Below are 13,990 nucleotides of genomic sequence, written 5' to 3' on the forward strand. Positions count from 1 at the left end.
AACCCCTGGAATGCGGCCAGACTCCGAAGATTCTATGCCTAGCGCTGAACCCTTCGTTTGTTTCCTCCTCCCTATTGTTTACATTATTTTTTATCCTCTCTTTTCGCCCTCTTTTATAAGCCTTAAAATCGTGCGGCTAAACCATACACCTATGACATACACATTCTCAAATGTGTACGTCCATTATACCTGGGGGCTTCTTGCACAGAAGCTTATGATTGTTATTTTCGAGCATCAAGCTCATCACATATGTGTTTTTCATCATATGTACCTTTTCTTCGCAATTATATGCATCGATATGACTTAATTTTTGGCCAAGCTGGGTTGCCTGGCTCCTGTGCTTATGCCCTACGTTCTCGTTAGTTCGGCTAGGGCATAAAGGGAGCACCTCCGCGATTGTTACTGCCGGGTCATCCGGACGTGTACCTCAAACTGGGTGAAGCCGAAAGCTAGCGTTCTTAAGGGAATATTCGGTTGGCGGACTAAAGATGTTTTACATTTTTTTCCACTATGAACCCCCAGATGTTACCTATACTGCGATGTTTTCAATCACAGTTCAGACATGCATATTAATGCATGCACACCCAGGGAAAGTAACCCTTAACAGAACTATTCTCTCTAGAAGATGTTTCTTACAATCAAAATGTAATATAACATAGCTAGCCGGATACAACTTGTCTGTTCCAGCAACTATGACCCCTACGCCTGGTTTCCATGCATACCCCGGTCTATTTTACCGCTCAAGTATTCGGAAACACTCCGCACCTTCAGGTCCAGAGGTCGAAGCGGAAAGGTCGGCCATGACAATCGTTTTACAATCCGGCTAGGAACAAATATATCAAGGACAGTACATAGTCACTTGGACTCAAAAACTTCCTCCTCTATACCGTCTAACAGGCTGTCTAGCTTACAATCCTGTTGGGAATATTTGGCAGCTACTTCTACTTGGTCATATACCAAATTAACGGGAATTTCATTCCCATCTGACCCTAGCGGTCCGACCCGGGCCATATGATTCGGATCAAGCTTGGTATACTGTGTTTTTACCATGGCCCAGGCCTCTCGTGCACCTTCCTGGAAGGCTGATATCTTCCATAATCGAATACGCCGTCGTGCCCCTTTGAACAGCTCCGCGAGCTCCATCATACCTCCTGGAGGAGAGGCGGATGGCCATAAAGCCTTGGCAACACTACACATTGCCTGCCGAACTCGCTCGTGCATTTGGGACAACTCTTGTAGCAGGTCCCCTTGAGATCCGGACATTTCTTCCTCGGGACGGCCAGTCAGCATACCTACAGACATAAATCTGTCAGTTCCGGCCCTCGCCGAATTATAGGGAGGCAAGTTTAAAAAGCATACTGAATATGCCGCCTTGTAGCCTCCTATTCTCCTTGACGGCGTCAGCTAGCTAGGCTCGAACATCTTTTAGTTCTTCGCCCAGTTGGGTATGGGAATCCTGCAGCTTGTTCTTTTCATCCCTGACCTGCCTCAGCACACGTTTGCCTGTCGCATGTTGCCTTTTGGCCTCTTGTTCACCAGCCTGGGCGTCCTTCAGTTTCTCTCTTAGTTGCTCTACTGATTCTGTCAGCAGAAACACAACAGTGTTAATATAACTGGCATATGATTATACTTCTTTGTGCTGGGGAGAAACATTACCAGGTGGTGTCTCCTTGGATTTTTCCAATTCGGTGGTAGCCGCAGTTAGTTGAGTCTGACATTTTTCCAGCTCTTGCGACAGCATGCTATTCTTCTCCATAAGTGCCTAATTATACAATGATCCTTAAATCAGTTGTATCACCTGCTTTAAGTCTCGGGGGCTACTGGTGTATGATTATTAAATCTACACTTACCTTCATATCTTTTAGATGCTGGTCCGTGGCTCTGGCAAGCCCATCCTGAGAAGCTCGGATGTACGCATCGGCCAAGCTGAAAGCATCGAATGCCTCCTTTGAAAAGTTGGGGTCACGGAGAGCGGCCCTCCGACGATGATGATTCATGGCGCTCTCCACTTCAGAGTTCATGATGGACATATCGTCCAAATCCTCTGCGGAAGGACAGTTCAGCGCCGCTCCCATGTCAGCCCCCGTCCTTAGGGAAGGGTCTAAAACCTGACTAGTGGAGGCACGACCGGCAGAATCCCCGGACATAGTCCGGCGGACACTTTTCCTGATATAATGCGGCGAATGGCATCACGATTTGATGTGGCGATCAGGAGATGTATTTTCAAAAAGAAAGCCTTACCTCTTTGATGAAGGTTCTTCTGTATTATCATTTGCCTTTCTCTTCGAAGACGTGCTCGGCGTGGGCGCCGCTCTCCTCGGAGATGCTTCTAGTGCACGTTGTGACATCGAGCGCCTCCCCTTTGGAACACGAAATAGTGCGGTGGGTGAGGCATAATAAGGAAACTCTTTTGAAGAAAGTGTCTCTTAAGTTACTTACATGCGAAGCAGGGAGGAGGCCGGGATAATCGTCGATGATGGGTACTTTCGTACCATCGTAGCTCGCCTGATAGAATACTCCATTCTCGAGCTCCACAAATATGTCCGGATCTTCTTCAAATCCGGGGTCAAGGTCCCGGTTGTGACCCTCCGGCTGGGGGCAGGGCTATGGATCCCCTCGGTAGCCTTCCGCCATTCCTGTTGCGAGTGGATAGGTTACTATCCATTAAAAATGATTCAGGGAGAGGAGTAAAATGGTGGCATTGCAGCTCACCCAGCTAGGAGGATTATACATGGAAAATCCATCTCGACATTGGAGACGAGTGAACTCCTCCTTCTCCCCTTTGTAAAGTTTGGCCAATATTTTGGCCAAAGCGGCGGGGGGTTTCGGACCCTTCCGACCGCAGCATGAGGCGTCATCTTCCCCATTATAGTGCCACATGGGAAGCCCTTTGTATTGGAGTGGTTGGAGCCCCACACTATGGAGATCGCCATTACCTCGATTATTGATAATTCAGATTGGGCAAGCATCTTAATATTCCCCATCAACTGGCTGACTTCTGCGATATCCTCCTCCTCGAGGCTCCGAGGGCGCCAGCTGTGGCGTTTCTTCAACGGGGCACTTGAAAATTCAGGGAGACCCATTTGGACTGGGTCAGGAAGAGCGACGTCGTCAACATAGAACCATTCGGAAGGCCACTCTTCGGAAGCCTTCTTTGGCGTGCCGGACAGGTATCCGGTCCCGGTGATGCGCCATACCCCGGCTCCTCCCACTTCAAATATTGATCCCCCTTGATTACGAGGGATGAGGCAGAACAATTTTCTCCATAATTCAAAATGGGCCTCACAGCCCAGGAATAGCTCACATAGAGCGACGTAACCCGCAATGTGCAGGATGGAGGCGGGAGTGAAACTGTGCAGTTGGAGGCCATAATACTCCAGAAGTCCTCGGAGGAAGGGATGGATTGGAAATCTGATGCCTCTTAGTAAGAAGGGAATGAAGCATACTCGTTCCTCCCTCGACGGATTGGGGAAATTCTCCGTCTGAACCCCGCTGTTGAAGGACATCAATCCTGCTTGGACGGGGACTAGATCCGCGGAGGGGGAAGAAAGCCCTGTTTTTGCAGCTTCGTCAGCTAACCGTGAGATATGGAACATCTCTCCCAATCACCTTTTTCAGAGCCGTGGGGACGAGAGGAAGAGCTGGGAGCGCTAGCCATGTTCGAGTGGTTCCTCCTAGCGAGCTCTGAGGATTTATTCCGCAGGGTGTGGAATGGATTTGAGATCTATTCTCTTTAAATAGGCACCTCTCTGGTATTGTTAGGGTGGTATGTGCAAAAATATCCTGGCCTCTCGTATTCGCTCGCCACGTGGAAGCTGAAGTCAGGAAGGCGTGGAAGCCGATGGCCGAGACATTAAATGGAAAAGCCAAATACTGCTCTTTAAGTCAGGGACTTTGAAGCAATCGGAGGGGGAACCCGCCTTGCAATGCCGAAGACAATCTGCGCGCCGAACACCTTGTCATTGAAGTCTGGTTCGGGGGCTACTGAGGGAGTACTGGACTAAGGGGTCCTCGGGCGTCCGGCCTGTTGGACATGGGCCGGACTATTGGGCCATGAAGATACAAGATAGAAGACTTTCTCCCGTGTCCGGATAGGACTCTCCTTTGCGTGGATGGCAAGCTAGGCGGCCGGATGTACTATTTCCTTTCTATGTAACCGACTTTGTACAACCCTAGGTCCCTCCGGTGTCTATATAAACCGGAGGGTTTAGTCCATAGAGACGATCATAATCAGATAGGCTAGACTTCTAGGGTTTTAGCCATTACGATCTCGTGGTAGATCAACTCTTGTAACCCCCATACTCATCAATATTAATCTAGCAGGATGTAGAGTTTTATCTCCATCGAGAGGGCCCGAACCTTGGTAAACATTGTGTTCCCTGTCTCCTATTACCATCAACCTCAAACGCACAATTCAGGACCCCCTACCCGAGATCCGCCGGTTTTGACACCGACAATAGGGACGACGTAATTCTTGATAAAAGGCCCAAATCCACCTCTTTCAAGCCAGCTGACGAAATAGTCATATTTCAAGTCTACCTGGGGGGATCCCAAGAAAACAGCTTCAATTGGGGCACAGCTGGACCCGACGGTCGATGCCGCATTACGCGCGTTCTTGCGCGAGAACTGGGACATCTTCGCCTGGCACCCCTAGGATATTCCAGGAATCCCATGCGCACTAGCCGAACATAGTCTCAATATACTGAAGAGATACAAGTCGGTCAAGCAAACGCTCCGGCGATTTTCCGAACCCAAACGACAGGCTATGGGGGAGGAGCTACCCAAGCTACTCGAAGTCGGGTTTATCAGAGAGATCAAACATCCGGACTGGCTAGCAAACCTGGTCATGGTACCAAAGAAGGATAAATCCTGGCGCCTGTGTGTCGACTTCAAAGACCTTAACAAGGCCTGCCCTAAGGACCCCTTCCCACTACCTCGCATCAACTAGATTATCGATGCAACCGCGGGACATGATTCACTGTGTTTCCTCGACGCATACTCCGGATACCATCAAATTAAGATGAAGGAATTCGATCAGGCCGTAATGGCATTCATCACGTTGTATGGGCCTTTCTACTTCAACACTATACCTTTCGGGCTCAAAAACGCCGGCGCCACCTACCAACACATGATTCAAACGTGCTTGGAAAAGCAAATCGGCAAGACTGTGGAGGCATATGTAGATGACGTAGTCATCAAAACCAAGCATTTTGAATCATTGGTGGACGACTTACGCCTCACATTCGACAACCTCCGAACATATGACATAAGACTCAATCCAGAAAAGTGCGTTTTCGGCGTTCCCGCCGGCAAACTGCTTGGGTTTATTGTCTCCAATAGAGGAATCGAAGCAAACCTAGCCAAAATTCGAGCCCTGTCACAATTGGCAACACCAACTGACCTCAAGCAGGTCCAAAAACTAGCCGGGTGCGTGGCAACCTTGAGCCGCTTTATTTCTAGATTAGGAGAAAAGGCATTGCCATTATATCGCCTGCTCTGACGCACCGACCACTTTGCGTGGACGGACGCTGCAACAGCCAGACTAGAGGAAATAAAAACTTTCCTAGCAAACAACCCCATCCTGGCTGCACCAAACGTCGGCGACCAATGTTGCTCTACATATCGGCAACTCACCGGGTGGTGAGTGCGGTGCTCGTCGTCGAATGAGAAGAGGAGGGACATAAATTCCCACTCCAAAAACCAGTATACTATGTATCGACGGTCCTTACACCATGCAAATCCCGATACCCGCATTATCAGAAGATAGCATATGCGGTCTTTATGGCATCCCGCAAGCTGCGGCACTACTTCCAAGAGTGCTCAATCGCGGTGGCTTCAGAAATACCACTCAATGATATTATAAACAACCGGGACGCCACTGGCCGGATTGCCAAATGGGCCATCAAGCTCCTACCATTCAAAATAACGTACAAACCACGTCGAGCCATTAAATCTCAGGTGTTGGCTGACTTCGTCGCCAAGTGGACAGAGGCCGAACTCCCTAAAGAGTATGACACGTATTCCAAGTGGGTGATGCACTTTGACGGCTCTAAAATGCTAGCCAGACTTGGGGCTGGTGCCATCTTGACATCCCCCACAGGAGACACAGTCCATTATGTACTCCAAATACTATATACAGACTCAAACAATGCAGCCGAATACGAGGCCCTATTGCATGGTCTCTGAATGGTTGTCTCCATGGGCATACAAGGCCTTGAGGTGTGCGAGGATTCAAACCTCGCAATATCCTAAATAAACGGAGACTTCGACACAAAAGATCCGAAGATGGCGGCTTACCGCGATGCCGTACTCCAAATATCAGCTCGGTTCGAGGGTCTCGAGTTTCATCACGTGGCTTGAGAGAGTAATCAAGCCGCGGACATCCTCACTCGCATGGGTGCTAAACGCGACCCCGTCCCACCTAACACCTTTGCGGAAAGGCTCTTCAAGCCATCCGTGGTGTGGCCGGACGAGAACGGGAGCACTGACCCAGAGCCGATCATACCCCCAGATTCCAAACACAATCCCGATATCATCGGGGGGCTTAGGCACCGAAATAATACCATCGGCCCATGAAATCATGGCTGTAATCGAGCTCCCGGAGGATCAGACTGAGGCTTGTCGCATCGTTCGACGTTCGATAGCCTACAAAGTTCATGAAGGAGAATTGTACAAGAAAAGCACTACCGGAGTCCTTCAACGATGTATCTCCAAAGACGAGGGACGACGGCTCTTGGCTGAAATACACGCTAGTCTTGGCGGCCATCATGCCGCAGCCTGGGCCCTTGTAAGTAAAGCCTTCCGCACGGGTTTCTTTTGGCCCACAGCCCGGGCAGATGCACAAGACCTCGTACAGTGTTGCGTTGGATGCCATCTTTTCGCTAACCAAAGCCATATGCCGCCCACTGTCCTCTGAACAATCCCCATTACTTGGCCCTTTGCGGTCTGGGGGCTCGATATGGTCAGACCTCTTAAAGGGGGAAGCCATAAGAAGAAATACTTATTGGTTATGGTCGATAAGTTCACTAAGTGGATAGAAGCCAAGCCAGTTAAAACAGCTGAAGCCATACCAGTGATAGACTTTATATCCGGCGTAGTACACCATTACGGTGTCCCGCACAACATCATTACTGACAATGGCTCTAAATTTACAGCCGATGAGGTGAAAACTTGGTGCTCCAATTTGGGCATTAAGCTCGATTACGCCTCCGTATACCACCCTTAGACAAACGGTCAGGTCGAACGGGCTAACAGCATGATAATGAGCAACATTAAACCCAGACTAGTGCGATCTCTGCAAGAATTAGACAAACACTGGGTTGAGGAACTCGATTCCATACTCTGGGGGCTGCAGACCACGCCCAATCGCACGACTGGATATACACCTTTTTTCATGGTGTACGGTGCGGAGGCAGTCTTGCCTTGTGACATTATTCATGACTCACCTCGAGTGCGCACATATGAAGAAAGAGAGGCCGAGCTCGATCGGCAGGATGACTTGGACAGCCTGGAGGAGGAGCATGATGTCGCGAAGTCCCGTTCTGCATTCTATCAACAACAGGCTCGGCGATACCAAAGCAGAGAGGTACGGGCAAAGACTTACAATGTCGGTGAACTCGTTTTACGCCTCCGGACAAGAAATAGGACAAGCTCAAGCCCAAATGGGAGGGTCCCTTAATTATAGATGAAGTTCTCACTGGAGGAGCCTATCGCATTCGCAATGCCTCGGACAATCGCTTGGAGCCACACCCACGGAACGTTGCAAGGCTCCGAAGATTCCACGCCTAAGTCCGAACATATACCTTTTTTCTTGTTCCTTCTCTTCTCCCTTTTACCGTTTTCCTTTTTTCTTGCTTTTATACGGATTCTAGCTCGTGTTCGGATAAACTGCACACCTAAGGGGTATACATCCTTAAATGTACATACCCCACAATGCCTGGGGGCTTCTTTTCACAAGAAGCTTATTATTACTATTTCTCTAGCATCAAGCTCACCGTATATATGTGTCTTCTCTTCGCCATTATATGCACCTTTATGACTTAAGTTTTTGCCAAGCTGGGTTGCCTGGCTCCTGCGCTTATGCCCTACGTTCCCGCTTGTTCGGCTAGGGGATAAAGGGAGCACCTCTGCGATTGTTACAGCTGGGTTATCCAGACATGTACCTCAGACGGGTGAAGCCGAAAGCTAGCGTTCTTAAGAGAATGATTGGTCGGTGAGCAAAGGATGCACTGCCCTTGTGGCAATACAAAACCCCAGACTATAACGCGTACTATGATTTTTTAGCATCACAGCTGTGGTATGCACGAAAAACCACATACTAGCCCAGGGAAAGGAACCCCTAACGGAACTATTCTCTCTGGAAGATGTTTCTTACAATCAAATGTAATATAACATAACTCCCTGAATACAACATGCCTGTTCAAGAAACTATGACCGGTCTGCCTGGTTTTCGAACATACCTTGGTTTTTACCTACAGTATAGTATTTGGAAACATTCCGAATCCTAGGGTTTTCGGAGGTCGAAGCAAAAAGTCTGTCGATAAAAGTACATTACTACTTGGACTCAAAAACTTCTTCTTCCTCTAGACCCTCTAACAGGTTGTCTAGTCTACAATCTTGTTGGGAAAACTTGGCGGCCTCCTTCACTTGATCGTACACCAGGCTGACCGGGATTTCTTGTCCATCGGATCCTCGAGGTCCGACCCGCGCCATATGATTTGGATCAAGTCCGGTGTACCGTGTTTTTACCATGGCACATGCCTCCCGAGCACCTTCTCGGCATGCTGATATCTTCCACAGCCCAAAACGGCGCCAGTTGGGCTCGCACGTCTTTCAGCTCTTCATCGAGCTGGGTGTTGGCATCCTACAGCTTGTTCTTTTCGTCCCTGGTCCGCGTCAGTATGTGTTGACCAGCGGCCTCTTGCCTTTCGGCATGTTCTTTGTCCGCATGCGCGGCCTTTAGTTTCTCTTCCAGTTGATCCGACGATCCAACCATTGTCAAATGCAAACAGTGTTTATCTGCATAAGCATGACTGGCACATGATTATATTTTCTGGACAGCAGGAGACATTACCAGTCGGTGCCTCCTTGGACTTCTCCAGTTCGGCGGTAACAACAGTTAGCTAGGTCCGACACTGTTCCAGCTCACGAGATAGCATGTCGTTCTTTTCCGTGAGTATCTGATTATACATCGATCCTTAAAATCAGTTCCTTCAATTATTTTCAAGTCTCGGGGGCTACTAGTATAGGACTATTAAATCCTCACAAAAATGATCTTACCCGCATATCCTTTGAAAGCTGGTAAGTGGCTCCAGCAAGCCCATCCCGAGCAGCTTCGATATAGGCATCCGCCGAGCTGAAGGCATTGAATGCCTCTTCAGTAAAATTGGGATCCCTCATAGCTGTCCTCTGGCGCCGATGGTTCATGGCACTCTCCACTTCAGAGTTGGTGACGGACACATTATCTGAATCGCTAGAGAGAGAACAATCCGGCATTGCACTCGTATCGACTCTAGCCCTAAAGGCAAGGTCCGGGGTCGGATTGGCGCACATATGTCCGGCAGGGTCTCCAGATATAGTTCGATGAATGCTCTTCCTGAAATACAGCGCAGCAGAAAACATCACAGTCCGGTATGCTTGCCACAGGGCATATTGAAAACCGTCCCTTTTTTATGAAGGTGTGGGCTTGGAAGTATCATCGTTTGCCTTTCTTTTCGAAGACTCGCCTTTTGTCGGCGCCCCTTCTTAAGGGACGATCCCGATGCAGCGTGGCGAGATGAGCGCCGCCCCTTTGAAGCACGAGACAGTGCAATGGGTGAGGCACAATGGGAAAGCTCTTTTTGAGGAGATGCTCCCTGGGCACTTACATGGGAAGATGGAAGAAGGCCGGGGTAATCGGCTTCAATGGCCACTTCAGTGTCGTCGTAGCTCTCCTGATAGAAGACCCCCTCCTTGAGCTCCACGAATATATCCGGATCCTCCTCGAATCCAGGATCCAGGTCCCGAATATGGTCCTCCAGTTGCGGAGCGGGGCTGTAGATCCCCGCGGTGGCCTTCCTCCATTCCTGGTAAAAATGGTCGGGTTAAGATTGACTAATTGCGACTCAGGAAGAAGATTGAGTGAAGTGCTGAATTGAAAGCTTACCCATCTAGGGGGGTTGTACATGGAAAAGCCATCTCGGCACTTGAGGCGAGTGAATTCTTCTTTCTCCCCTTTATAAAGATCAGCCAACATGGCGGCCAGGGCGGTGAAGTTATCCGGACCCTTGCGCCCGTAGCTGGGTGTACCATCCTCCCCGTTATAGTTCCACATGGGGAGTCCTCTGTATTGGAGTGGTTGGACACCGCGTGTTATGGAAATCGCCATGACTTCAATTATGGACAGTCCGGATTGGGCGAGTATTTTTATCTTGTCCATTAAGTTCTTAACTTCCACACTGTCTTCCTCCTTGAGGCTCCAAGGACACCAGCTGTGGCGCTTATTTAGTGGGCCATGGGAAAACTCGGGTAGGCCACGTCGGATTGGGTCCGAGAGGACGATGTCTTCAATATAAAACCATTCTGAGGGCCACTCCTCGGATGCCTTCTTCGGAGTGCTGGACAGATATCCTGTGCCGGCTATGCTCCATACTTCGGCACCGCCCACCTCGAATATGGATCCCTTTTGGGAGCAAGGGATGAGGCAGAAAAGCTTCCTCCATACCTCGAAATGGGCCTCGCAGCCCAGGAACAGCTCGCAAAGAGCAACGTAGCATGTGATGTGTAGAATAGAGCCTGGTGTGAGATTGTGCAGTTGGAGGCCGTAGTACTGCAGGATACCCCGGAGGAAGGGATGGATTGGGAACCCAACGCCTCTCAAAAGAAAGGACACAAAGCACACCCACTCCCCTTCTGAAGGATTCGGGAAATTTTCTGCCAGGGCCTTGCCAGTAAAGGATGTTAATCCTGCCCGAACGGGGACTAGATCCGCAGGGGGGAGATAGACCTGCACCTGGAGCTTGGTCAGCTGGGCGTGGGATACAGAGCAGCTCTCCCAATCGCCTTTTTTAGGGCCGTGGGGGCGGGAGGAAGAACTAGGAGCACTGGCCATGATTGTATGGTTTCTTGAGGCATGTTCAAAGGATTTTCGCTTGCTATGGAATGGCACCTGAGATCCAATCTCCTTAAATAGGCGACTTCCGTACGCTGTCAAGGGGTTATCTGTAAAATTGCTTGGACCCTTCATATTCATTTGCCACGTGGAAGCCGAGGCGGCAGAAGCACAGAAGTCGAGGGGTATGACGTTTAATGTAAAACCGGTATGTTTGAAGAATTCACCTCGCCACCACCGAGGATGCAAGGGCCAAATATAGCCCTTCAGTTCAGATGCTTTGAAGTATTCGGTGGAGGAACCCGCCTTGCAATGCCGAATACAATTTGCGCGTCGGACACGTCGTCATTGAAGACTGGTTCAGGGGCTACTGAGGGAGTCCTGGATTATGGGGTCCTCGGGCGTCCGGGCCATGTGACATGGGCCGGACTAATGGGCTGCGAAGATACAAGATAGAAGGCTTCCCCCCGTGTCCGGATGGGACTCTCCTTGGCGTGGAAGGCAAGCTTGGTGTGCGGATCTGAATATTCCTTTCTCTGTAAACCGACTCTGTACAACCCTAGCCCCCTCCAGTGTCTATATAAACTGGAGGGTTTAGTCCGTAGGCCCAATCATAATCATACAGGCTAGACAACTAGACTTTAGCCATTATGATCTCGAGGTAGATCAACTCTTGTAACCCCTATACTCATCAAAGTCAATCAAGCAGGAAGTAAACATTGTGTCCCCTGCCTCATGTTACTCTCGATCCTTAGACGCACAGTCCGGGACCCCCTACCCGAGGTCTGGCGGTTTTGACATCGACATCGGGTCCAATGAAAATCTTTTGTGACAATACTGGAGCAATTGCCTTAGCGATGGAATCCAGATTTCACAAGAGAACCAAACACATCAAGAGACGCTTCAATTCATTACGCGATCAAGTCAAGGAGGGAGACATAGAGATCTGCAAAATACATACGGATCTGAATGTTGCAGACCCATTGACTAAGCCTCTTCCACGAGCAAAACATGATCAGCACCAAGACTCCATGTGTGTTAGAATCACTACAATGTAATCTAGATTATTGACTCTAGTGCAAGTGGAAGACTGAAGGAAATATGCCCTAGAGGCAATAATAAAGTTGTTATTTATATTTCCTTATATCATGATAAATGTTTATTATTCATGCTAGAATTGTATTAACCGGAAACTTGATACATGTGTGGATACATAGACAGAACAAAGTGTCCCTAGTATGCCTCTACTTGACTAGCTCATTAATCAAAGATGGTTAAGTTTCCTAACCATAGACATGTGTTGTCATTTGATGAACGGGATCACATCATTAGAGAATGATGTGATGGACAAGACCCATCCGTTAGCTTAGCATAATGATCGTTAAGTTTTATTGTTATTGCTTTCTTCATGGTTTATACATATTCCTTTGACTATGAGATTATGCAACTCCCGAATACCGAAGGAACACTTTGTGTGCTATCAAACGTCATAACATAAATGGGTGATTATAAAGATGCTCTACAGGTGTCTCTGAAGGTGTTTGTTGGGTTGGCATAGATCGAGATTAGGATTTGTCACTCAGAGTATCGGAGAGGTATCTCTGGGCCCTCTCGGTAATGCACATCACGATAAGCCTTGCAAGCAATGTGACTAATGAGTTAGTTACGGGATGATGCATTATGGAATGAGTAAAGAGACTTGCCAGTAACGAGATTGAACTAGGTATGAGGATACCGATGATTGAATCTCAAGCAAGTAACATACCGATGACAAAGGGAATAATGTATGTTGTTATTGCGGTTTGACCGATAAATATCTTCGTAGAATATGTAGGAACCAATATGAGCATCCAGTTTCCGCTGTTAGTTATTGACCCGAGATGTGTCTCGGTCATGTCTACATAGTTCTCGAACCCGTAGGGTCCGCACGCTTAACGTTCGATGACGATTTGTATTATGAGTTATGTGTTTTGGTGACCGAAGTTTGTTTGGAGTCTCGGATGAGATCACAGACATGACGAGGAGTCTCGAAATGGTCGAGAGGTAAAGATTGATATAATGGACAATGATATTTGGACATCGGAATGGTTTCCAAATGGTTCGGGTATATTTCAGAGAACTGAGGGGTTACCAGAACCCCTCGGGGAAGTATTGGGCCTACATGGGCCAAGGGGAGAGGGGAGGCAGTCCACAAGGGGTGGTCGCGCCCCTCCCACGGGGAGTCCGAATTGGACTAGGGGAGGGGGCGCCCCCCCCCCCTTTCCTTTTCCTCTTCCCTCTCCCTTCCCCCTTTCCCCCTCCATGAGAAGGAAAAAGAGGGGGTGAATCCTACTAGGACTTGGAGTCCTAGTAGGACTCCCCTCTCCTTAGCGCGCCCCTGGTGGCTGGTACGTCTCCAACGTATCTATAATTTTTCATTGTTCCATGCAGTTCTATTATTAATCTCGGATGTTTTATAATCATTTTATATCATTTTTTGGTACTAACCTATTAACATAGTGGCAAGTGCTAGTTTTTGTTTTCTACATGTTTTTTACATCGCAGGAAATCAATACCAAATAGAGTCCAAATGCAACGAAACTTTACGTAGATTTTTTTGGACCAGAAGACACCTAATGGGCCAAGGCTACGCCTAGGGGGTGCTCCGAGGAGAGCACAACCCACCAGGGCACACCAAGAGGCCCAGACGCGCCATGGTGGGTTGTGCCCACCTCGGGCGCCCCTCGGACCGCCTCTTTGCTTTATAAATACCCCAATATTCCAGAAACCCTAGGGGAGTCGACGAAAATCAATTCCAGCCGTAGCAGAGTCCAGAACCACCAGATCCAATCTAGACACCATCATGGATGGGGTTCACCGCCTCCATTGGTGCCTCTCCGATGATGCGTGAGTAGTTCTTTG

General features: G+C 48.8%; 1 protein-coding gene across 1 annotated transcript; it reads right to left on the reverse strand.

The window, feature by feature from the left end:
- Positions 1 to 1,408: 1,408 nt before the first annotated feature.
- LOC147985446 (uncharacterized) lies at positions 1,409 to 2,030 on the reverse strand. Its single transcript, XM_087541578.1, has 3 exons — positions 1,851 to 2,030; positions 1,657 to 1,762; positions 1,409 to 1,581 (listed from the first exon to the last, which is right to left on the reverse strand). Exons 1-3 carry the CDS (start codon positions 2,028 to 2,030, stop codon positions 1,409 to 1,411), a joined length of 459 nt encoding a protein of 152 aa, XP_087397704.1.
- Positions 2,031 to 13,990: the final 11,960 nt, after the last annotated feature.

This window comes from Triticum urartu, chromosome 2A (assembly GCF_056163025.1).
Source record: "Triticum urartu cultivar PI428250 chromosome 2A, HENAU_Tu73, whole genome shotgun sequence".
Classification (NCBI taxonomy): Eukaryota; Viridiplantae; Streptophyta; class Magnoliopsida; order Poales; family Poaceae; genus Triticum; species Triticum urartu.